The 25,819-nt window shown below is 58.0% G+C and overlaps 1 protein-coding gene across 5 annotated transcripts in view; it reads left to right on the top strand.

Moving 5' to 3' along the window:
• LOC140715961 (serine/threonine-protein kinase A-Raf-like) overlaps positions 1-25,436 on the top strand; it is a 77,349-nt gene extending 51,913 nt beyond the window's left edge. For all 5 annotated transcript variants that reach the window (XM_073028569.1, XM_073028571.1, XM_073028567.1 and 2 more), the window contains 6 exons: positions 12,234-12,410; positions 12,912-12,958; positions 14,238-14,356; positions 22,743-22,874; positions 24,081-24,215; positions 24,662-25,436. In XM_073028569.1, the coding sequence (XP_072884670.1) occupies positions 12,234-12,410; positions 12,912-12,958; positions 14,238-14,356; positions 22,743-22,874; positions 24,081-24,215; positions 24,662-24,802 (751 nt within the window). In that variant the 3' untranslated portion in view covers positions 24,803-25,436. The remainder of the gene's footprint in view (positions 1-12,233; positions 12,411-12,911; positions 12,959-14,237; positions 14,357-22,742; positions 22,875-24,080; positions 24,216-24,661) is intronic.
• Positions 25,437-25,819: the final 383 nt, after the last annotated feature.

Raw genomic sequence — 25,819 nt, 5'->3', positions numbered from 1 at the left:
TCGATTCAGACCTGGGACTCGGTTGGAGTCGATGCAGACCTGGGACTCGGTTGGAGTCGATTCAGACCTGGGACTCGGTTGGAGTCGATTCAGACCTGGGACTCGGTGAGAGTCGATTCAGACCTGGGACTCGTTTTGAGTCGATTCAGACCTGGGACTCGGTGAGAGTCGATTCGGACCTGGGACTCGGTGAGAGTCGATTCGGACCTGGGTCTCGGTGAGAGTCGATTCGGACCTGGGACTCGGTGAGAGTCGATTTGGACCTGGGACTCGGTGAGGGTCGATTCGGACCTGGGACTCGGTTGGAATCGATTCAGACCTGGGATTCGGTGTGAGTCGATTCAGACCTGGGACTCGTTTTGAGTCGATTCAGAACTGGGACTCGTTTTGAGTCGATTCAGACCTGGGACTCGTTTTGAGTCGATTCAGACCTGGGACACGGTGAGAGTCGATTCAGACCTGTGACTCGGTTGGAGTCGATTCAGACCTGTGACTTGGTGACAATCGATTCAAACCTGGGACTCGGTGACAATCGATTCAGACCTGGGGCTCGTTTTGAGTCGATTCAGACCTGGGACCCGTTTTGAGTCGATTCAGACCTGGGACTCGGTTGGAGTCGATTCGGAGCTGTGACTCGGTGACAATCGATTCAGACCTGAGACTCGGTGACAGTCGATTCAGACCTGGGACTCAGTGACAATCGATTCAGACCTGGGACTCGGTTGGAGTCGATGCAGACCTGGGACTCGGTTGGAGTCGATTCAGACCTGGGACTCGGTTGGAGTCGATTCAGACCTGGGACTCGGTGAGAGTCGATTCAGACCTGGGACTCGGTTGGAGTCGATTCAGACCTGGGACTCGGTGAGAGTCGATTCAGACCTGGGACTCGTTTTGAGTCGATTCAGACCTGGGACTCGGTGAGAGTCGATTCGGACCTGGGACTCGGTGAGAGTCGATTCGGACCTGGGACTCGGTGAGAGTCGATTCGGACCTGGGTCTCGGTGAGAGTCGATTCGGACCTGGGACTCGTTTTGAGTCGATTCGGACCTGGGACTCGGTGAGAGTCGATTCGGACCTGGGACTCGGTTGGAATCGATTCAGACCTGGGACTCGGTGCGAGTCGATTCAGACCTGGGACTCGTTTTGAGTCGATTCAGAACTGGGACTCGTTTTGAGTCGATTCAGACCTGGGACTCGTTTTGAGTCGATTCAGACCTGGGACACGGTGAGAGTCGATTCAGACCTGTGACTCGGTTGGAGTCGATTCAGACCTGTGACTTGGTGACAATCGATTCAAACCTGGGACTCGGTGACAATCGATTCAGACCTGGGACTCGGTGAGAGTCGATTCAGACCTGGGACTCGGTGAGAGTCAATTCGGACCTGTGACTCGGTTGGAGTCGGTTCAGACCTGTAACTCGGTGACAATCGATTCAGACCTCGGACTCGGTGACAATCGATTCAGACCTGGGACTCGGTGAGAGTCGATTCGGACCTGGGACTCGGTGAGAGTCGATTCGGACCTGGGACTCGGTGAGAGTCGATTCGGACCTGGGACTCGGTTGGAATCCATTCGGACCTGGGGCTCGTTTTGAGTCGATTCAGACCTGGGGCTCGTTTTGAGTCGATTCAGACCTGGGACTCGTTTTGATTCGATTCAGACCTGGGGCTCGGTGAGAGTCGATTCAGACCTGGGTCTCGTTTTGAGTCGATTCAGTACTGGGACTCGTTTTGAGTCGATTCAGTCCTGGGACTTGTTTTGAGTCGATTCAGACCTGGGACTCGGTTGGAGTCGATTCAGACCTGGGACTCGGTGACAGTCGATTCAGACCTGGGACTCGGTGACAGTCGATTCAGACCTGGGACTCGGTGACAGTCGATTCAGACCTGGGACTCGGTGACAATCGATTCATACCTGGGACTCGGTTGGAGTCGATTCAGACATGGGACTCGGTTGGAGTCGATTCAGACCTGGGGCTCGGTGTGAGTCGATTCAGACCTGGGACTCGTTTTGAGTCGATTCAGACCTGGGACTCGGTGAGAGTCGATTCGGACCTGGGTCTCGGTGAGAGTCGATTCGGACCTGGGACGCGGTGAGAGTCGATTCAGACCTGGGACTTGTTTTGAGTCGATTCAGAACTGGGACTCGTTTTGAGTCGATTCAGACCTGGGACTCGTTTTGAGTCGATTCAGACCTGGGACTCGGTGAGAGTCGATTCGGACCTGGGACTCGGTGAGAGTCGATTCGGACCTGGGACTCGGTGAGAGTCGATTCGGACCTGGGACTCGGTTGGAGTCGATTCAGACCTGGGAATCGGTGAGAGTCGATTCAGACCTGGGAATCGGTGAGAGTCGATTCAGACCTGGGAATCGGTGAGAGTCGATTCAGACCTGGGGCTCGTTTTGAGTCGATTCAGACCTGGGACTCGTTTTGAGTCGATTCAGACCTGGGACTCGGTTGGAGTCGATTCAGACCTGGGACTCGGTGAGAGTCGATTCAGACCTGGGGCTCGGTGAGAGTCGATTCAGACCTGGGACTCGGTGAGAGTCGATTCAGACCTGGGGCTCGTTTTGAGTCGATTCAGATCTGGGGCTCGTTTTGAGTCGATTCAGACCTGGGACTCGTTTTGAGTCGATTCAGACCTGGGACTCGGTTGGAGTCGATTCAGACCTGGGACTCGGTGAGAGTCGATTCGGACCTGGGGCTCGCTGAGAGTCGATTCGGACTTGGGACTTGGTGAGAGTCGATTCGGACCTGGGACTCGTTTTGAGTCGATTCGGACCTGGGTGACAGTCGATTCAGCCCTGGGACTCGGTGAGAGTCGATTCAGACCTGGGGCTCGGTGAGAGTCGATTCAGACCTGGGACTCGGTGAGAGTCGATTCAGACCTGGGGCTCGTTTTGAGTCGATTCAGATCTGGGGCTCGTTTTGAGTCGATTCAGACCTGGGACTCGTTTTGAGTCGATTCAGACCTGGGACTCGGTTGGATTCGATTCAGACCTGGGGCTCGGTGAGAGTCGATTCAGACCTGGGTCTCGTTTTGAGTCGATTCAGTACTGGGACTCGTTTTGAGTCGATTCAGTCCTGGGACTTGTTTTGAGTCGATTCAGACCTGGGACTCGGTTGGAGTCGATTCAGACCTGGGACTCGGTGACAGTCGATTCAGACCTGGGACTCGGTGACAGTCGATTCAGACCTGGGACTCGGTGACAGTCGATTCAGACCTGGGACTCGGTGACAATCGATTCAGACCTGGGACTCGGTTGGAGTCGATTCAGACATGGGACTCGGTTGGAGTCGATTCAGACCTGGGGCTCGGTGTGAGTCGATTCAGACCTGGGACTCGTTTTGAGTCGATTCAGACCTGGGACTCGGTGAGAGTCGATTCGGACCTGGGACTCGGTGAGAGTCGATTCGGACCTGGGTCTCGGTGAGAGTCGATTCGGACCTGGGACGCGGTGAGAGTCGATTCAGACCTGGGACTTGTTTTGAGTTGATTCAGAACTGGGACTCGTTTTGAGTCGATTCAGACCTGGGACTCGTTTTGAGTCGATTCAGACCTGGGACTCGGTGAGAGTCGATTCGGACCTGGGACTCGGTGAGAGTCGATTCGGACCTGGGACTCGGTGAGAGTCGATTCGGACCTGGGACTCGGTTGGAGTCGATTCAGACCTGGGAATCGGTGAGAGTCGATTCAGACCTGGGAATCGGTGAGAGTCGATTCAGACCTGGGAATCGGTGAGAGTCGATTCAGACCTGGGGCTCGTTTTGAGTCGATTCAGACCTGGGACTCGTTTTGAGTCGATTCAGACCTGGGACTCGGTTGGAGTCGATTCAGACCTGGGACTCGGTGAGAGTCGATTCAGACCTGGGGCTCGGTGAGAGTCGATTCAGACCTGGGACTCGGTGAGAGTCGATTCAGACCTGGGGCTCGTTTTGAGTCGATTCAGATCTGGGGCTCGTTTTGAGTCGATTCAGACCTGGGACTCGTTTTGAGTCGATTCAGACCTGGGACTCGGTTGGAGTCGATTCAGACCTGGGACTCGGTGAGAGTCGATTCGGACCTGGGGCTCGCTGAGAGTCGATTCGGACTTGGGACTTGGTGAGAGTCGATTCGGACCTGGGACTCGTTTTGAGTCGATTCGGACCTGGGACTCGGTGACAATCGATTCAGCCCTGGGACTCGGTGACAATCGATTCAGACCTGGGACTCGGTGACAGTCGATTCAGACCTGGGAATCGGTGAGAGTCGATTCAGACCTGGGAATCGGTGAGAGTCGATTCAGACCTGGGACTCGGTGAGAGTCGATTCAGACCTGGGACTCGTTTTGAGTCGATTCAGACCTGGGACTCGGTGACAGTCGATTCAGACCTGGGACTCAGTGACAATCGATTCAGACCTGGGACTCGGTTGGAGTCGATGCAGACCTGGGACTCGGTTGGTGTCGATTCAGACCTGGGACTCGGTTGGAGTCGATTCAGACCTGGGACTCGGTGAGAGTCGATTCAGACCTGGGACTCGTTTTGAGTCGATTCAGACCTGGGACTCGGTGAGAGTCGATTCGGACCTGGGACTCGGTGAGAGTCGATTCGGACCTGGGTCTCGGTGAGAGTCGATTCGGACCTGGGACTCGGTGAGAGTCGATTTGGACCTGGGACTCGGTGAGGGTCGATTCGGACCTGGGACTCGGTTGGAATCGATTCAGACCTGGGATTCGGTGTGAGTCGATTCAGACCTGGGACTCGTTTTGAGTCGATTCAGAACTGGGACTCGTTTTGAGTCGATTCAGACCTGGGACTCGTTTTGAGTCGATTCAGACCTGGGACACGGTGAGAGTCGATTCAGACCTGTGACTCGGTTGGAGTCGATTCAGACCTGTGACTTGGTGACAATCGATTCAAACCTGGGACTCGGTGACAATCGATTCAGACCTGGGGCTCGTTTTGAGTCGATTCAGACCTGGGACCCGTTTTGAGTCGATTCAGACCTGGGACTCGGTTGGAGTCGATTCGGAGCTGTGACTCGGTGACAATCGATTCAGACCTGAGACTCGGTGACAGTCGATTCAGACCTGGGACTCAGTGACAATCGATTCAGACCTGGGACTCGGTTGGAGTCGATGCAGACCTGGGACTCGGTTGGAGTCGATTCAGACCTGGGACTCGGTTGGAGTCGATTCAGACCTGGGACTCGGTGAGAGTCGATTCAGACCTGGGACTCGGTTGGAGTCGATGCAGACCTGGGACTCGGTGAGAGTCGATTCAGACCTGGGACTCGTTTTGAGTCGATTCAGACCTGGGACTCGGTTCGAGTCGATTCAGACCTGGGACTCGTTGACAGTCGATTCGGACTTGGGACTCGGTTGGAGTCGATTCGGAACTGGGACTCGTTTTGAGTCGATTCAGAACTGGGACTCGTTTTGAGTCGATTCAGACCTGGGACTCGTTTTGAGTCGATTCAGACCTGGGACACGGTGAGAGTCGATTCAGACCTGTAACTCGGTTGGAGTCGATTCAGACCTGTGACTTGGTGACAATCGATTCAAACCTGGGACTCGGTGACAATCGATTCAGACCTGGGACTCGGTGAGAGTCGATTCAGACCTGGGACTCGGTGAGAGTCAATTCGGACCTGTGACTCGGTTGGAGTCGGTTCAGACCTGTGACTCGGTGACAATCGATTCAGACCTCGGACTCGGTGACAATCGATTCAGACCTGGGAGTCGGTGAGAGTCGATTCGGACCTGGGACTCGGTGAGAGTCGATTCGGACCTGGGTCTCGGTGAGAGTCGATTCGGACCTGGGACTCGGTTGGAATCCATTCAGACCTGGGACTCGGTGAGAGTCGATTCAGACCTGGGGCTCGTTTTGAGTCGATTCAGACCTGGGACTCGTTTTGAGTCGATTCAGACCTGGGACTCGTTTTGAGTCGATTCAGACCTGGGACTCGTTTTGAGTCGATTCAGACCTGGGACACGGTGAGAGTCGATTCAGACCTGTGACTCGGTTGGAGTCGATTCAGACCTGTGACTTGGTGACAATCGATTCAAACCTGGGACTCGGTGACAATCGATTCAGACCTGGGGCTCGTTTTGAGTCGATTCAGACCTGGGACCCGTTTTGAGTCGATTCAGACCTGGGACTCGGTTGGAGTCGATTCGGAGCTGTGACTCGGTGACAATCGATTCAGACCTGGGACTCGGTTGGAGTCGATTCAGACCTGGGACTCGGTTGGAGTCGATTCAGACCTGGGACTCGGTTGGAGTCGATTCAGACCTGGGACTCGGTTGGAATCGATTCAGACCTGGGACTCGGTGACAATCGATTCAGACCTGGGACTCGGTTGGAGTCGATGCAGACCTGGGACTCGGTGAGAGTCGATTCAGACCTGGGACTCGTTTTGAGTCGATTCAGACCTGGGACTCGGTTCGAGTCGATTCAGACCTGGGACTCGTTGACAGTCGATTCGGACTTGGGACTCGGTTGGAGTCGATTCGGAACTGGGACTCGTTTTGAGTCGATTCAGAACTGGGACTCGTTTTGAGTCGATTCAGACCTGGGACTCGTTTTGAGTCGATTCAGACCTGGGACACGGTGAGAGTCGATTCAGACCTGTGACTCGGTTGGAGTCGATTCAGACCTGTGACTTGGTGACAATCGATTCAAACCTGGGACTCGGTGACAATCGATTCAGACTTGGGACTCGGTGAGAGTCGATTCAGACCTGGGACTCGGTGAGAGTCAATTCGGACCTGTGACTCGGTTGGAGTCGGTTCAGACCTGTGACTCGGTGACAATCGATTCAGACCTCGGACTCGGTGACAATCGATTCAGACCTGGGAGTCGGTGAGAGTCGATTCGGACCTGGGACTCGGTGAGAGTCGATTCGGACCTGGGTCTCGGTGAGAGTCGATTCGGACCTGGGACTCGGTTGGAATCCATTCAGACCTGGGACTCGGTGAGAGTCGATTCAGACCTGGGGCTCGTTTTGAGTCGATTCAGACCTGGGACTCGTTTTGAGTCGATTCAGACCTGGGACTCGGTTGGAGTCGATTCAGACCTGTGACTCGGTTGGAGTCGATTCAGACCTGTGACTTGGTGACAATCGATTCAAACCTGGGACTCGGTGACAATCGATTCAGACCTGGGACTCGGTGAGAGTCGATTCAGACCTGGGACTCGGTGAGAGTCAATTCGGACCTGTGACTCGGTTGGAGTCGGTTCAGACCTGTGACTCGGTGACAATCGATTCAGACCTCGGACTCGGTGACAATCGATTCAGACCTGGGACTCGTTTTGAGTCGATTCGGACCTGGGACTCGGTGAGAGTCGATTCGGACCTGGGTCTCGGTGAGAGTCGATTCGGACCTGGGACTCGGTTGGAATCCATTCAGACCTGGGACTCGGTTGGAGTCGATTCAGACCCGGGACTCGGTTGGAGTCGATTCAGACCCGGGACTCGGTGACAGTCGATTCAGACCCGGGACTCGGTGAGAGTCGATTCAGACCCGGGACTCGGTGAGAGTCGATTCAGACCCGGGACTCGGTGAGAGTCGATTCAGACCTGAGACTCGTTTTTTGTCGATTCAGACCCGGGACTCGGTTGGAATCGATTCAGACCCGGGACTCGGTGAGAGTCGATTCAGACCCGGGACTCGGTTGGAATCGATTCAGACCCGGGACTCGGTTGGAATCGATTCAGACCCGGGACTCGGTTGGAATCGATTCAGACCCGGGACTCGGTTGGAGTCGATTCAGGCCCGGGACTCGGTGACAGTCGATTCAGACCCGGGACTCGGTGAGAGTCGATTCAGACCCGGGACTCGGTGAGAGTCGATTCAGACCTGAGACTCGTTTTGAGTCGATTCAGACCCGGGACTCGGTTGGAATCGATTCAGACCCGGGACTCGGTGAGAGTCGATTCAGACCCGGGACTCGTTTTGAGTCGATTCAGACCCGGGACTCGGTTGGAATCGATTCAGACCCGGGACTCGGTTGGAATCGATTCAGACCCGGGACTCGGTTGGAATCGATTCAGACCCGGGACTCGGTTGGAGTCGATTCAGGCCCGGGACTCGGTGACAGTCGATTCAGACCCGGGACTCGGTGACAGTCGATTCAGTCCCGGGACTCGGTTACAGTCGATTCAGACCCGGGGCTCGGTGAGAGTCGATTCAGACCTGGGTCTCGGTGAGAGTCGATTCAGACCCGGGACTCGGTGAGAGTCGATTCAGACCTGGGACTCGGTGAGAGTCGATTCAGACCCGGGACTCGTTTTGAGTCGTTTCAGACCCGGGACTCGGTTGGAATCGATTCAGACCCGGGACTCGGTTGGAATCGATTCAGACCCGGGACTCGGTTGGAGTCGATTCAGACCTGGGGCTCGGTTACAGTCGATTCAGACCTGGGACTCGTTTTGAGTCGATTCAGACCTGGGACTCGGTGAGAGTCGATTCAGACCTGGGACTCGGTTTGAGTCGATTCAGACCTGGGACTCGGTGAGAGTCGATTCAGACCTGGGACTCGGTTGGAGTCGATTCAGACCCGGGACTCGGTGAGAGTCGACTCAGACCCGGGACTCGGTGAGCGTCGATTCAGACCCGGGACTCGGTTGGAATCGATTCAGACCCGGGACTCGGTTGGAGTCGATTCAGACCCGGGACCCGGTGACAGTCGATTCAGACCTGGGGCTCGGTTACAGTCGATTCAGACCTGGGACTCGGTGACAGTCGATTCAGACCCGGGACTCGGTGACAGTCGATTCAGACCCGGGACTCGGTTGGAGTCGATTCAGACCCGGGACTCGGTGACAGTCGATTCAGACCCGGGACTCGGTGACAGTCGATTCAGACCCGGGACTCGGTTACAATCGATTCAGACCCGGGTCTCGGTGACAGTCGATTCAGACCCGGGACTCGGTGAGAGTCGATTCAGACCCGGGACTCGGTTGGAGTCGATTCAGACCTGGTACTCGGTGACAGTCGATTCAGACCTGGTACTCGGTGACAGTCGATTCAGACCTGGGGCTCGGTGACAGTCGATTCAGACCTGGGGCTCGGTTACAGTCGATTCAGACCTGGGACTCGGTGACAGTCGATTCAGACCTGGGAATCGGTGACAATCGATTCAGACCTGGGAATCGGTGAGAGTCGATTCAGACCTGGGACTCGGTGAGAGTCGATTCAGACCTGGGAATCGGTGACACTAGATTCAGACCTGGGACTCGGTGACAGTCGATTCAGACCTGGGACTCGGTGAGAGTCGACTCAGACCTGGGACTCGGTGAGAGTCGACTCAGACCTGGGACTCGGTGAGAGTCGATTCAGACCCGGGACTCGGTGAGAGTCGATTCAGACCCGGGACTCGGTGAGAGTCGATTCAGACCCGGGACTCGGTGAGAGTCGATTCAGACCCGGGACTCGGTGAGAGTCGATTCAGACCCGGGACTCGGTGAGAGTCGATTCAGACCCGGGACTCGGTGAGAGTCGATTCAGACCCGGGACTCGGTGAGAGTCGATTCAGACCCGGGACTCGTTTTGAGTCGATTCAGACCCGGGACTCGGTTGGAATCGATTCAGACCCGGGACTCGGTGGGAATCGATTCAGACCCGGGACTCGTTTTGAGTCGATTCAGACCCGGGACTCGTTTTGAGTCGATTCAGACCCGGGACTCAGTTGGAATCGATTCAGACCCGTGACTCGGTTGGAATCGATTCAGACCTGGGACTCGGTGACAGTCGATTCAGACCTGGGACTCGGTGACAATCGATTCAGACCTGGGAATCGGTGAGAGTCGATTCAGACCTGGGACTCGGTGAGAGTCGATTCGGACCTGGGACTCGGTGACAATCGATTCGGACCTGGGACTCGGTGACAATCGATTCGGACCTGGGACTCGGTGACAATCGATTCGGACCTGGGACTCGTTTTGAGTCGATTCGGACCTGGGACTCGTTTTGAGTCGATTCAGACCTGGGACTCGTTTTGAGTCGATTCAGACCTGGGACTCGGTGAGAGTCGATTCAGACCTGGGACTCGGTTCGAGTCGATTCAGACCTGGGACTCGGTTCGAGTCGATTCAGACCTGGGACTCGGTGAGAGTCAATTCAGACCTGGGACTCGGTGACAGTAGATTCAGTCCTGGGACTCGGTGACAGTAGATTCAGTCCTGGGACTCGGTTGGAGTCGATTCAGACCTGGGACTCGGTTGGAATCGATTCAGACCTGGGACTCGGTGAGAGTCGATTCAGACCTGGGACTCGGTGAGAGTCGATTCAGACCTGGGACTCGGTGACAATCGATTCAGACCTGGGACTCGGTGACAGTCGATTCAGACCTGGGACTCGGTGACAATCGATTCAGACCTGGGACTCGGTGACAATCGATTCAGCCCTGGGAATCGGTGACAGTCGATTCAGACCTGGGAATCGGTGACAGTCGATTCAGACCTGGGAATCGGTGACAGTCGATTCAGACCTGGGAATCGGTGACAGTCGATTCAGACCTGGGAATCGGTGACAGTCGATTCAGACCTGGGACTCGGTGACAGTCGATTCAGACCTGGGACTCGGTGACAGTCGATTCAGACCTGGGACTCGGTGACAGTCGATTCCGACCTTGGACTCGGTGAGAGTCGATTCAGACCTGGGACTCGGTTCGAGTCGATTCAGACCTGGGACTTGCTTGGAGTCGATTCAGACCTGGTACTCGGTGACAGTCGATTCAGACCTGGGACTCGGTGAGAGTCGATTCAGACCCGGGACTCGGTTGGAGTCGATTCAGACCTGGGACTCGGTGACAGTCAATTCAGACCTGGGGCTCGGTTACAGTCGATTCAGACCTGGGACTCTGTGACAGTCAATTCAGACCTGGGGCTCGGTTACTGTCGATTCAGACCTGGGACTCGGTGACAGTCGATTCAGACCTGGGACTCGGTGACAATCGATTCAGACCTGGGAATCGGTGAGAGTCGATTCAGACCTGGGACTCGGTGAGAGTCGATTCAGACCTGGGAATCGGTGACAATAGATTCAGACCTGGAACTCGGTGACAGTCGATTCAGACCTGGGACTCGGTGAGAGTCGATTCAGACCTGGGACTCGGTGAGAGTCGACTCAGACCTGGGACTCGGTGAGAGTCGACTCAGACCTGGGACTCGGTGAGAGTCGATTCAGACCCGGGACTCGTTTTGAGTCGATTCAGACCCGGGACTCGTTTTGAGTCGATTCAGACCCGGGACTCGGTGAGAGTCGATTCAGACCCGGGACTCGGTGAGAGTCGATTCAGACCCGGGACTCGGTGAGAGTCGATTCAGACCTGAGACTCGGTGAGAGTCGACTCAGACCTGGGACTCGGTGAGAGTCGATTCAGACCCGGGACTCGGTGAGAGTCGATTCAGACCTGAGACTCGTTTTTTGTCGATTCAGACCCGGGACTCGGTTGGAATCGATTCAGACCCGGGACTCGGTGAGAGTCGATTCAGACCCGGGACTCGTTTTGAGTCGATTCAGACCCGGGACTCGGTTGGAATCGATTCAGACCCGGGACTCGGTTGGAATCGATTCAGACCCGGGACTCGGTTGGAATCGATTCAGACCCGGGACTCGGTTGGAGTCGATTCAGGCCCGGGACTCGGTGACAGTCGATTCAGACCCGGGACTCGGTGACAGTCGATTCAGTCCCGGGACTCGGTTACAGTCGATTCAGACCCGGGACTCGGTGAGAGTCGATTCAGACCTGGGTCTCGGTGAGAGTCGATTCAGACCCGGGACTCGGTGAGAGTCGATTCAGACCCGGGACTCGGTGAGAGTCGATTCAGACCCGGGACTCGTTTTGAGTCGATTCAGACCCGGGACTCGGTTGGAATCGATTCAGACCCGGGACTCGGTTGGAATCGATTCAGACCCGGGACTCGGTTGGAGTCGATTCAGACCTGGGGCTCGGTTACAGTCGATTCAGACCTGGGACTCGGTGACAGTCGATTCAGACCTGGGACTCGGTGACAGTCGATTCAGACCTGGGACTCGGTGACAGTCGATTCAGACCTGGGACTCGGTGAGAGTCGATTCAGACCTGGGACTCGGTTGGATTTTTGTTCCTGGCGGGTGGTTCGATTTGATTCTGGCGGGGGGGGCTATTGTTTCTGTTTTTCCTGTGGGAGTTTGATCCCAAGAGGTGATGCTGAGGAATTGGAATGTGTCCACACTGACTGCTCCTGCCATCGCCCCCACAGGAAGACGAGGCACGTGAACATCCTGCTCTTCATGGGGTTCATGTCTAAGCCGCGGATGGCGATCGTCACGCAGTGGTGCGAGGGCAGCAGCCTGTATCGACACATCCACGTCCTGGAGACCCGATTCGACACGTTGCAGCTGATCGACGTCGCCCGGCAGACCGCACAGGGCATGGAGTACGCACCGCGGGCATGGGAGGGAGGGGGGTCAGCCTGACGGGGTAGGGGAAAGACCAAATACAGTGAGAGGTTGTGTGGTCACCGGTCACTGAGGGAGGAGCAGGGAGGGGCTGGTCAGCATGTTGAGCGGGTTGTGTGATGGCGTAGGGAGGGGGGAAAATACTGGGATGGGATGTGGCTGGTTGGTGACTCTGTGGGTGCAGAGGTGGAACAGGGGAGGATGGGTGGGGAAGGGAGGAACAACGGTTATTCAGGGGTGGGGTTGAGTGTCTCTGAGTGTGAGAGAGTTGGCCGGGCAGTGTGATTGGACCAGTAGTGGAGTTCGGGCTTGGCTTTGGATGGAGGCTTCACACTCCCGCCTCTACCCTCGGTTTCCATGGTGATGGTGAGTGGATAATGGGATGTTTCAGGCTCGTCTCCCGTCTCCCACCCTCTCACCCTGAGCTCAGCCTCATCCCCCTCGTTCCCACTCTCTAACCTGCTCTCTATCTCTTCCAGTTATCTCCACGCAAAGAACATCATCCACCGTGACCTGAAGTCCAACAGTATCCTGTCTGCGCGTCTCCCCAACTTCCTCCCTTCCCTTGGACTGGGACACTGTTGCCGACTGGGAACCCCAGCCTCTCATCCACAAACTCACTCCCCTCACACCCCTGTCCCTCCTCCTCTCCTCCTCCCCTTCACCCCTCGCCCCCTCGACCTCCAATCTCTCCCCTCCCTCTGTCCCTCCCTCTCCTCCCCTTTCGCTCTCCCCCCCTCCTCCCCTTTCCCTCTCCCCTTTCCTCCCTTCCCTCTCCCCTTTCCTCTCTTCCCTCTCCCCTTTCCTCCCTTCCCTCTCCCCTTTCCTCCCTTCCCTCTCCCCTCTCCTCCCTTCCCTCTCCCCCTCCCCACCCTCTCCCCGTCTCCTCCCCTTTCCCTCTCCCCTCACCTCCCTTTACCCCTCCCCACCCTCTTCCCCTCTCCTCTCTCCTCCCCTTTCCCTCTCCCCCTCTCCTCCCCTTTCCCTCTCACCCTCTCTCCCCTCCCCTCCCTCTCTCCCCTCACCACTCCTCACCATTCTTCCCTCTCACTCCACTCCTTCTTCCCCTTGACCTCCCCCTCACTACTCTCCCCACTCTCCTTCCCTCCCACTACCCACCCTCTTCTCCTCCCCTTTCTTCCTCCCCCTTCCTCCTCTCTACCCCCGTCTCCCTCACCCTCTCCCCCTCCCTCCCTCCCTATCGCTCGGTGGTTAAACTGGTTTCTCCTGCAGTACAGACGATGGGGAGGGAGAGCGAGAGAGAGAACGGGGTAGATCCGCTCCTTTAGGAACCCCCAAGATCCCAGCCACTGTGTGTGTCTGCGTTAGAGTTTGCAGAGTTTGCACATTCTCCCTGCGACCCCATGTGATCTCCCCCCCCAACCGATCCAGTTCCCTCCCACGTCCCGATGAACGTGCGGGATCGGTGGGTTAGTCGTTGCTCCAGTGTGTGTGGGAGGGTCCGGGAGGGGTTGATTGGAACTCGGGCTGGAGCTCCCTCTAGATTTAGCCTATCACCTACACCCACGGGGGGACAATTAACCCCCCCACCGCGGTGTACATGGGTGGCTGAGGACAGCCACAGGCTCAACGGGCTGAATGACCGAGTTTGAGAAAGAGAGAGAGAGGTGGGGAGTGACCAGAATGCCAGGAGCGGCAGGTCCGAGGAGGAGGGACGAGCACCCGTGGGTGGGAGAGAGTGCCGGAGGGGCGGGGAGCAGGTCAGTGGTGGAGTGGGGGAAGGTGGCTGGGCTCTTCCCTCTCCGGTGCATTTTCCTTCACAGCCCCCTCCCTCCCGCACTCAGACATCTTCCTGCACGAGGGTCTGACGGTGAAGATCGGCGATTTCGGCCTGGCGACGGTGAAGTCGCGGTGGAGCGGTTCCCAGCAGGTGGAGCAGCCCAGTGGCTCGATCCTCTGGATGGTGAGTCGGTGGGAGCGCGAAGGTCCCAGCACGCCCGCCCCAAGTAAGAGCGTGTTTCCAACAGTGGGGAGAGTCTGGGACCTGAGCGCACAGCCTCAGATTAGGAGGACATCCCTTAAGAACAAAATGAACTCCATTGCGCACAGTTTTGGGCCCTATTTTTCAGAAAGGGTATGCAAGCGGGAATGACCCTGGGAGTGGGAGGTCAGCCTCAGCGCACTGTGTAATGACCTCATTGGAGAGGGTCCTGGGAGCTTCACAAGAACGGTCCCGGGAATCGTGAGTGAAAGGGTTAATGTATGAGAAGCTTTTGATGGCTCTGGGCCTGTACTCGCCAGAGTTTAGAAGAACGAGGGGATCCCATCGAAACCTAGCAAACGTTGAAAGTCCTGGATAGAGTGGATGATGAGAGGGTGTTGCCTATCGGGTAGGCACAGCCCCAGGTTAGAAGGGCGTCTATTTAGGACAGAGATGAGGCTTTAGCCGGAGGGTGGTGAGTCTGTGGACGCCAAGTCATTAAGTATATTTAAAGTGGAGGTCAATAGGTTCTTGACTGGTCGGATTACAGGGAGAATGGGGTTGAGAGGAATAATCAGCCAGCCGTGAGGGAATGGTGGAGTAGATTCAATGGGCTGAATGGCCTAATTTTGTGCCTACATCGCAGTTTATTGCCCCGTGTGCGCATCACACTGCAGGCCAATCACAGACTGTTTCAAAGCCGGCATCTCCACGCTGACAGCCCAGGTGTATCTCTGTGATGCGTGCCTAGCCCACAGTGGGAGCTGGAAACGGGGGTCCCAGTGAGTTCAAAGGGAGTGGGAAACGGGGTCCCGGTGGGTTTAAAGGGAGTGGGATGCAGGGTCCCGGTGGGTTTAAAGGCAGTGGGATGCAGGGTCCCGGTGGGTTTAAAGGGACTGGGATGCAGGGTCCCGGTGGGTTTAAAGGGAGCGGGATGCAGGGTCCCGGTGGGTTTAAAGGGAGTGGGGTACAGGGTCCCGGTGTGTTTAAAGGGAGTGGGGTACAGGGTCCCGGTGGGTTTAAAGGGAGTGGGGTGCAGGGTCCCGGTGGGTTTAAAGGGAGTGGGGTACAGTGTCCCGGTGGGTTTAAAGGGAGTGGGGTACAGAGTCCCGGTGGGTTTAAAGGGAGTGGGGTACAGGGTCCCGGTGGGTTTAAAGGGAGTGGGGTACAGGGTCCCGGTGGGTTTAAAGGGAGCGGGATGCAGTGTCCCGGTGGGTTTAAAGGGAGTGGGGTACAGGGTCCCGGTGGGTTCAAAGGGAGTGGGATACAGGGTCCCGGTGGGTTTAAAGGGAGTGGGGTACAGGGTCCCGGTGGGTTTAAAGGGAGTGGGGTACAGGGTCCCGGTGTGTTTAAAGGGAGTGGGGTGCAGGGTCCCGGTGGGTTTAAAGGGAGTGGGATGCAGGGTCCCGGTGGGTTTAAAGGGAGCGGGATGCAGGGTCCCGGTGGGTTTAAAGGGAGTGGGGTACAGGGTCCCGGTGGGTTTAAAGGGAGTGGGATGCAGGGTCCCGGTGGGTTTAAAGGGAGCAGGATGCAGGGTCCCGGTGGGTTTAAAGGGAGTGGGGTACAGGGTCCCGGTGGGTTTAAAGGGAGTGGGATACAGGGTCCCGGTGGGTTTAAAGGGAGTGGGGTACAGGGTCCCGGTGGGTTTGAAGGGAGGGGGAGACGGGGTCCCGGTGGGTTTAAAGGGAATGGGGTGCAGGGTCCCGGTGGGTTTAAAGGGAGTGGGGTACAGGGTCCCGGTGGGTTTAAAGGGAGTGGGGTGCAGGGTCCCGGTGGGTTTAAAGGGAGTGGGGTACAGGGTCCCGGTGTGTTTGAAGGGAGTGGGGTACAGGGTCCCGGTGGGTTTAAAGGGAGCGGGATGCAGGGTCCCGGTGGGTTTAAAGGGAGTGGGGTACAGGGTCCCGGTGGGTTTAAAGGGAGTGGGGTGCAGGGTACCGGTGGGTTTAAAGGGAGTGGGGTGCAGGGTCCCGGTGGGTTTAAAGGGAGTGGGATGCAGGGTCCCGGTGGGTTTAAAGGGAGTGGGGTACAGGGTCCCGGTGTGTTTAAAGGGATCGGGGTACAGGGTCCTGGTGTGTTTAAAGGGAGTGGGGTGCAGGGTCCCGGTGGGTTTAAAGGGAGCGGGGTACAGGGTCCCGGTGTGTTTAAAGGGAGCGGGATACAGGGTCCCGGTGGGTTTGAAGGGAGCGGGATACAGGGTCCCGGTGGGTTTGAAGGGAGTGGGGTACAGGGTCCCGGTGGGTTTGAAGGGAGTGGGATGCAGGGTCCCGGTGGGTTTAAAGGGAGTGGGGTACAGGGTCCCGGTGGGTTTTAAAGGGAGTGGGGTACAGGGTCCCGGTGGGTTTAAAGGGAGCGGGGTACAGGGTCCCGGTGTGTTTAAAGGGAGTGGGATGCAGGGTCCCGGTGGGTTTAAAGGGAGTGGGGTACAGGGTCCCGGTGGGTTTAAAGGGAGCGGGGTACAGGGTCCCGGTGGGTTTAAAGGGAGCGGGGTACAGGGTCCCGGTGGGTTTAAAGGGAGCGGGATGCAGGGTCCCGGTGGGTTTAAAGGGAGTGGGGTACAGGGTCCCGGTGGGTTTAAAGGGAGTGGGGTGCAGGGTCCCGGTGGGTTTAAAGGGAGTGGGGTACAGGGTCCCGGTGGGTTTGAAGGGAGGGGGAGACGGGGTCCCGGTGGGTTTAAAGGGAGTGGGGTGCAGGGTCCCGGTGGGTTTAAAGGGAGTGGGGTACAGGGTCCCGGTGGGTTTAAAGGGAGGGGGAGACGGGGTCCCGGTGGGTTTAAAGGGAGTGGGGTGCAGGGTCCCGGTGGGTTTAAAGGGAGTGGGGTACAGGGTCCCGGTGGGTTTAAAGGGAGTGGGATACAGGGTCCCGGTGGGTTTAAAGGGAGTGGGGTACAGGGTCCCGGTGGGTTTAAAGGGAGTGGGATACAGGGTCCCGGTGGGTTTAAAGGGAGTGGGGTACAGGGTCCTGGTGGGTTTAAAGGGAGTGGGATACAGGGTCCCGGTGGGTTTAAAGGGAGTGGGGTACAGGGTCCCGGTGGGTTTGAAGGGAGGGGGAGACAGGGTCCCGGTGGGTTTAAAGGGAGTGGGTTGCAGGGTCCCGGTGGGTTTAAAGGGAGTGGGGTACAGGGTCCCGGTGGGTTTAAATGGAGTGGGGTGCAGGGTCCCGGTGGGTTTAAAGGGAGTGGGGTACAGGGTCCCGGTGTGTTTGAAGGGAGTGGGGTACAGGGTCCCGGTGGGTTTAAAGGGAGCGGGATGCAGGGTCCCGGTGGGTTTAAAGGGAGTGGGGTACAGGGTCCCGGTGGGTTTAAAGGGAGTGGGGTGCAGGGTCCCGGTGGGTTTAAAGGGAGTGGGGTGCAGGGTCCCGGTGGGTTTAAAGGGAGTGGGATGCAGGGTCCCGGTGGGTTTAAAGGGAGTGGGGTACAGGGTCCCGGTGGGTTCTAAGGGAGTGGGGTACAGTGTCCCGGTGGGTTTAAAGGGAGTGGGGTACAGGGTCCCGGTGTGTTTAAAGGGAGTGTGGTGCAGGGTCCCGGTGGGTTTAAAGGGAGTGGGATGCAGGGTCCCGGTGGGTTTAAAGGGAGCGGGATGCAGGGTCCCGGTGGGTTTAAAGGGAGTGGGGTACAGGGTCCCGGTGGGTTTAAAGGGAGCGGGATGCAGGGTCCCGGTGGGTATAAAGGGAGCAGGATGCAGGGTCCCGGTGGGTTTAAAGGGAGTGGGGTACAGGGTCCCGGTGGGTTTAAAGGGAGTGGGATACAGGGTCCCGGTGGGTTTAAAGGGAGTGGGGTACAGGGTCCCGGTGGGTTTGAAGGGAGGGGGAGATGGGGTCCCGGTGGGTTTAAAGGGAGTGGGGTGCAGGGTCCCGGTGGGTTTGAAGGGAGGGGGAGACGTGGGTCCCGGTGGGTTTGAAGGGAGGGGGAGACGGGGTCCCGGTGGGTTTAAAGGGAGTGGGTTGCAGGGTCCCGGTGGGTTTAAAGGGAGTGGGGTACAGGGTCCCGGTGGGTTTAAATGGAGTGGGGTGCAGGGTCCCGGTGGGTTTAAAGGGAGTGGGGTACAGGGTCCCGGTGTGTTTGAAGGGAGTGGGGTACAGGGTCCCGGTGGGTTTAAAGGGAGCGGGATGCAGGGTCCCGGTGGGTTTAAAGGGAGTGGGGTACAGGGTCCCGGTGGGTTTAAAGGGAGTGGGGTGCAGGGTCCCGGTGGGTTTAAAGGGAGCGGGATGCAGGGTCCCGGTGGGTTTAAAGGGAGTGGGGTACAGGGTCCCGGTGTGTTTAAAGGGAGTGTGGTGCAGGGTCCCGGTGGGTTTAAAGGGAGTGGGATGCAGGGTCCCGGTGGGTTTAAAGGGAGCGGGATGCAGGGTCCCGGTGGGTTTAAAGGGAGTGGGGTACAGGGTCCCGGTGGGTTTAAAGGGAGCGGGATGCAGGGTCCCGGTGGGTTTAAAGGGAGCAGGATGCAGGGTCCCGGTGGGTTTAAAGGGAGTGGGGTACAGGGTCCCGGTGGGTTTAAAGGGAGTGGGATACAGGGTCCCGGTGGGTTTAAAGGGAGTGGGGTACAGGGTCCCGGTGGGTTTGAAGGGAGGGGGAGACGGGGTCCCGGTGGGTTTAAAGGGAGTGGGGTGCAGGGTCCCGGTGGGTTTGAAGGGAGGGGGAGACGGGGTCCCGGTGGGTTTAAAGGGAGTGGGTGGCAGGGTCCCGGTGGGTTTAAAGGGAGTGGGGTACAGGGTCCCGGTGGGTTTAAATGGAGTGGGGTGCAGGGTCCCGGTGGGTTTAAAGGGAGTGGGGTACAGGGTCCCGGTGTGTTTGAAGGGAGTGGGGTACAGGGTCCCGGTGGGTTTAAAGGGAGCGGGATGCAGGGTCCCGGTGGGTTTAAAGGGAGTGGGGTACAGGGTCCCGGTGGGTTTAAAGGGAGTGGGGTGCAGGGTCCCGGTGGGTTTAAAGGGAGTGGGGTACAGGGTCCCAGTGGGTTTAAAGGGAGTGGGGTGCAGGGTCCCGGTGGGTTTAAAGGGAGTGGGGTACAGGGTCCCGGTGTGTTTGAAGGGAGTGGGGTACAGGGTCCCGGTGGGTTTAAAGGGAGCGGGATGCAGGGTCCCGGTGGGTTTAAAGGGAGTGGGGTACAGGGTCCCGGTGGGTTTAAAGGGAGTGGGGTGCAGGGTCCCGGTGGGTTTAAAGGGAGTGGGGTGCAGGGTCCCGGTGGGTTTAAAGGGATCGGGGTACAGGGTCCCGGTGTGTTTAAAGGGAGTGGGGTGCAGGGGCCCGGTGGGTTTAAAGGGAGCGGGGTACAGGGTCCCGGTGTGTTTAAAGGGAGCGGGATACAGGGTCCCGGTGGGTTTGAAGGGAGCGGGATACAGGGTCCCGGTGGGTTTGAAGGGAGCGGGATACAGGGTCCCGGTGGGTTTGAAGGGAGTGGGGTACAGGGTCCCGGTGGGTTTGAAGGGAGTCGGATGCAGGGTCCCGGTGGGTTTAAAGGGAGTGGGGTACAGGGTCCCGGTGGGTTTAAAGGGAGCGGGGTACAGGGTCCCGGTGGGTTTAAAGGGAGCGGGGTACAGGGTCCCGGTGGGTTTAAAGGGAGCGGGGTACAGGGTCCCGGTGGGTTTAAAGGGAGCGGGATGCAGGGTCCCGGTGGGTTTAAAGGGAGTGGGGTACAGGGTCCCGGTGGGTTTAAAGGGAGTGGGGTGCAGGGTCCCGGTGGGTTTAATGGGAGTGGGGTACAGGGTCCCGGTGGGTTTGAAGGGAGGGGGAGACGGGGTCCCGGTGGGTTTAAAGGGAGTGGGGTGCAGGGTCCCGGTGGGTTTAAAGGGAGTGGGGTACAGGGTCCCGGTGGGTTTAAAGGGAGTGGGATACAGGGTCCCGGTGGGTTTAAAGGGAGTGGGATACAGGGTCCCGGTGGGTTTAAAGGGAGTGGGGTACAGGGTCCCGGTGGGTTTAAAGGGAGTGGGATACAGGGTCCCGGTGGGTTTAAAGGGAGTGGGGTACAGGGTCCCGGTGGGTTTGAAGGGAGGGGGAGACGGGGTCCCGGTGGGTTTAAAGGGAGTGGGGTGCAGGGTCCCGGTGGGTTTAAAGGGAGTGGGGTACAGGGTCCCGGTGTGTTTAAAGGGATCGGGGTACAGGGTCCCGGTGTGTTTAAAGGGAGCGGGGTGCAGGGTCCCGGTGGGTTTAAAGGGAGCGGGGTGCAGGGTCCCAGTGGGTTTAAAGGGAGCGGGATACAGGGTCCCGGTGGGTTTGAAGGGAGTGGGGTACAGGGTCCCGGTGGGTTTAAAGGGAGTGGGGTACAGGGTCCCGGTGGGTTTAAAGGGAGTGGGGTGCAGGGTCCCGGTGGGTTTAAAGGGAGTGGGGTACAGTGTCCCGGTGGGTTTAAAGGGAGTGGGGTACAGTGTCCCGGTGGGTTTAAAGGGAGTGGGGTACAGTGTCCCGGTGGGTTTAAAGGGAGTGGGGGTACAGGGTCCCGGTGGGTTTAAAGGGAGTGGGGTACAGGGTCCCGGTGGGTTTAAAGGGAGCGGGATGCAGTGTCCCGGTGGGTTTAAAGGGCGTGGGGTACAGGGTCCCGGTGGGTTCAAAGGGAGTGGGATACAGGGTCCCGGTGGGTTTAAAGGGAGTGGGGTACAGGGTCCCGGTGGGTTTAAAGGGAGTGGGGTACAGGGTCCCGTTGTGTTTAAAGGGAGTGGGGTGCAGGGTCCCGGTGGGTTTAAAGGGAGTGGGATGCAGGGTCCCGGTGGGTTTAAAGGGAGCAGGATGCAGGGTCCCGGTGGGTTTAAAGGGAGTGGGGTACAGGGTCCCGGTGGGTTTAAAGGGAGTGGGATACAGGGTCCCGGTGGGTTTAAAGGGAGTGGGGTACAGGGTCCCGGTGGGTTTGAAGGGAGGGGGAGACGGGGTCCCGGTGGGTTTAAAGGGAGTGGGGTGCAGGGTCCCGGTGGGTTTAAAGGGAGTGGGGTACAGTGTCCCGGTGGGTTTAAAGGGAGCGGGATGCAGGGTCCCGGTGGGTTTAAAGGGAGTGGGGTACAGGGTCCCAGTGGGTTTAAAGGGAGTGGGGTGCAGGGTCCCGGTGGGTTTAAAGGGAGTGGGGTGCTGGGTCCCGGTGGGTTTAAAGGGAGTGGGATGCAGGGTCCCGGTGGGTTTAAAGGGAGTGGGGTACAGGGTCCCGGTGTGTTTAAAGGGAGCGGTGTACAGGGTCCCGGTGTGTTTAAAGGGAGTGGGGTGCAGGGTCCCGGTGGGTTTAAAGGGAGCGGTGTACAGGGTCCCGGTGGGTTTAAAGGGAGCGGGATACAGGGTCCCGGTGGGTTTGAAGGGAGCGGGATACAGGGTCCCGGTGGGTTTGAAGGGAGTGGGGTACAGGGTCCCGGTGGGTTTGAAGGGAGTGGGATGCAGGGTCCCGGTGGGTTTAAAGGGAGTGGGGTACAGGGTCCCGGTGGGTTTAAAGGGAGCGGGGTACAGGGTCCCGGTGTGTTTAAAGGGAGTGGGGTACAGGGTCCCGGTGGGTTTAAAGGGAGCGGGGTACAGGGTCCCGGTGTGTTTAAAGGGAGTGGGATGCAGGGTCCCGGTGGGTTTAAAGGGAGTGGGGTACAGGGTCCCGGTGGGTTTAAAGGGAGTGGGATACAGGGTCCCGGTGGGTTTAAAGGGAGTGGGGTACAGGGTCCCGGTGGGTTTGAAGGGAGGGGGAGACGGGGTCCCGGTGGGTTTAAAGGGAGTGGGGTGCAGGGTCCCGGTGGGTTTAAAGGGAGTGGGGTACAGGGTCCCGGTGGGTTTAAAGGGAGTGGGATACAGGGTCCCGGTGGGTTTAAAGGGAGTGGGGTACAGGGTCCTGGTGGGTTTAAAGGGAGTGGGATACAGGGTCCCGGTGGGTTTAAAGGGAGTGGGGTACAGGGTCCCGGTGGGTTTGAAGGGAGGGGGAGACGGGGTCCCGGTGGGTTTAAAGGGAGTGGGGTGCAGGGTCCCGGTGGGTTTAAAGGGAGTGGGGTACAGGGTCCCGGTGGGTTTGAAGGGAGTGGGGTGCAGGGTCCCGGTGGGTTTGAAGGGAGTGGGCTACAGGGTCCCGGTGTGTTTGAAGGGAGTGGGGTACAGGGTCCCGGTGGGTTTAAAGGGAGCGGGGTACAGGGTCCCGGTGTGTTTAAAGGGAGTGGGATGCAGGGTCCCGGTGGGTTTAAAGGGAGTGGGTTGCAGGGTCCCGGTGTGTTTAAAGGGAGTGGGGAATGGGGTTCCTGTCGGTTGGATGGAGTGATGTGTTTCACAGGAGTAGTTGGTGCCAAGCCATCGGGATTCCAGGATGCTCAGAGCAGATTTTAGGAGTTTTCTGTCTCTCCAGCACCATCTGCTGAGTGCAGTCTGCGAGCGCACGCTATCGGCCCATCACCACCCTCATCCCCCACATTTCCATTTTCCATTACTTTCCAGGCTCCAGAGGTGATCCGGATGCAGGACAACAACCCCTACAGCTTCCAGTCGGATGTCTATGCCTACGGGATTGTGCTGTACGAGATTATGAGCGGGACCCTCCCCTACTCCCACATCAACAACCGTGACCAGGTACCAGGAGAGGGGAGGGACAAACTAAGGAGGGGGAACAGGGTGGGAGTGCCCTAGGGAAAGGTGTACTGTGATGGTCTAGGGAGGAGGAACAGCACTGGGACAGACCAGGTAAGGCTGTACTGGCCAAAGACAGGCGTACTGGGGCAGACTCAGGAGGGGGAAGCAGGGTGGGGACGGACTAGGGGGCAGAACAGGGTGGGGACAGACTGGGGAAGGGTGTATTGGTACGGACTGGGGAGGCAGAACAGGGTGGGGACAGACTGGGGAAGGGTTTATTGGGACGGACTAGTGAGCAGAACAGGGTGGGAACAGACTGGAGAATGGTATATTGGGACGGACTAGGGAGGCAGAACAGGGTGGGGACAGACTGGGGAAGGGTTTATTGGGACGGACTAGTGGGCAGAACAGGGTGGGAACAGACTGGAGAAGGGTATATTGGGACGGACTAGGGAGGCAGAACAGGGTGGGGACAGGCTGGAGAAGGGTATATTGGGACAGACTAGGGAGGCAGAACAGGGTGGGGATAGACTGGGGAAGGGTTTATTGGAACGGACTAGGGGGCAGAACAGGGTGGGGACAGACTGGGGAAGGGTTTATTGGGATGGACTAGGGGTCAGAACAGGGTGGGGACAGACTGACGAAGGGTGTACTGAGACAGACTAGGGATGGGGATCAGGGTGGGGACTCACCAGGGAAGGATGTATGAGGATGGACTACAAAGGGGGAATGTGGTCGGGACACACCGAGGGAGGGGGTACTGGGATGGACGAGGGAGGCAAAACATGGTGGGCCTGCTATGCTCCCTCAATGTGGACCCCCACTCAGCCCCTCTCCCAGTTTGTTGAGTCTGACTGGCTGAGGTATATGCCCACTGAGCCCTCTTACTCAGTGCTGCCTCTTGGAGTGTCTCATCTGTCTCATTTCCCCTTTGCTGCCCCACTTTCTTGCCCCCTTGCCTTCCCTCTTCACTCTCCTACCCCATAACCATGCCGCCCATCACCCTCCCAGGTCCTCTCCCTCACCTACACGTTGGGGGTCTTTGATTTACTCACAGAACGTGCATGTTTGTGGGACACGGGAGGGTGAATCGGCGGAGGGAGTGGGGAAGAAGGGGATTGTATGGGGAGGGTGGAGGAGACGAGGAGAGATGTGGGAAGGGCAGGAGCTGACCTCTGTCCCATCACCTCGCTCACCCCGTCACAGATTATCTTCATGGTGGGCCGTGGGTATCTGAGTCCCGACCTCAGCAAGGTTCACAGCAACTGCCCCAAGGCCATGAGGAGGCTCATCGTTGACTGCACCAAGTTCAAACGTGAGGAGCGGCCCCTCTTCATACAGGTATGGAGATCTCACCCCACTGTCCTCCCTCCCAGGGTATAGGGAGGGAGCCGTCACGGGGACGGGAAGGGTTGCAGGGGAGAGAGGATCATGGAAATGGAGGTGTAGGAGATTGACAGGGTCAGAAAGACTGGGAAAAGATAGGGGAACGAGGGAGCTGGGGAGGGTTGTAAAGAAGAGAGAGGGTCACAAAGACAGGAAGGGGGGAGGGGGTCATGGGAATGGGGAAGGGTGTAGGGGAGGGAGAGGGTCACAAAGACTGGGAGAGAAAGGTCACAGAGATGAGAAAGAGGGGTGAGTATCAGGGAGGGATGTAGGGGAGGGAATGTATCACAGAAATGACAGAGGGGTTTGGGGAGGGAGGAACTCTCAGTACCAGAGAGTGGGAGGACAGGAGTGGGCATGTGGTATGTGACCCCTGCATATGTTCCTCTCCGTTCCCGCAGATCCTGGCCTCCATCGAGATGTTGCAGCGTTCTCTGCCCAAGATCGAGCGCAGTACCTCTGAGCCGTCCCTTCACCGCGTGGTCCAGGCCGAGGACTTCAACCCCTTCCTGCTCACCACCTCCCGCCTGGTGCCGGCTTAGAGCCCTTCCCTGGCTTCCTGGTCATTTCTGCCAGAGGGAGACCCTGCCCTCCCCGAGGGAGACTCTTCCCCCCTCCCACACCCTGTTCCCCCCCCCCCCCCCAATATGTGTCCAGAGCGGCAGTGATTGCTAGGGTCTTCATAGTGACTCACGTCACTTCCCCAAGACCTTCGTCTCTGGCCTCTCAACTCCTGGAACCTTTTGTCCATGGCTCCTTATCTTCTGGACTCTCAAACCCCTCGTTTTCCAAAGATTCAAATCTCTGCCCCACTTGCCCTCCTCCCAGATCCTTCCGCTCGGAGCCCTCATCCTCAGGTGCTTTGTCCCCTAATAAGGGGCTCCAACAGTGGCCTTACATACTAGTTTCAAGCTGCCTGGTGGAGTGCGGAGTCTGTCCCATTCCCCCCTCCTGTCGGGATGGTCCCACTGTACCGATTGCTGGGGACCACCCCTGGACCAGTGTGCCAGGAGCTGGTGTCCCGGTCACCCTCTGTCCAAGGTCAGCGGAGCGGCCCTGCTGTGGCTCACGGTGACCACTGGCACGGCCCACCCAGGCAGTCTTCTCGTGCCTCAATATCAGATGCAATGTTTAACATTCCTGATCTTCTCGGATTAAAATCAATTTTACACTGAACTCTGGTCTGTGACTCAGCTATCCTCTGTAAGTGAGGCTCCTTGCATAATGTCCTATCATACACTCCCGGGGTCAGACACAGAGTGAAGCTCCCTCCACACTGTCCCATCACACACTCCCGGGGTCAGACACGGAGTGAAACTTCCTCTGCACTGCCCCATCACCCACACCCGGGGTCAGACACAGAGTGAAGCTCCCTCCACACCGTCCCATCACACACTCCCGGGGTCAGACACAGAGTGAAACTTCCTCTGCACTGCCCCATCACCCACTCCCGGGGTCAGACACAGAGTGAAACTCCCTCCACACCGTCCCATCACACACTCCCGGGGTCAGACAGTAAAGCTCCCTCCACACCGTCCCATCACACACTCCCTGGGTCA

This window comes from Hemitrygon akajei, chromosome 24 (assembly GCF_048418815.1).
Source record: "Hemitrygon akajei chromosome 24, sHemAka1.3, whole genome shotgun sequence".
In the NCBI taxonomy this organism is placed as follows: Eukaryota; Metazoa; Chordata; class Chondrichthyes; order Myliobatiformes; family Dasyatidae; genus Hemitrygon; species Hemitrygon akajei.
The sequence above is the reverse complement of the archived record's forward strand: the minus strand, read 5'-3'. Positions and strand labels throughout refer to the sequence as shown.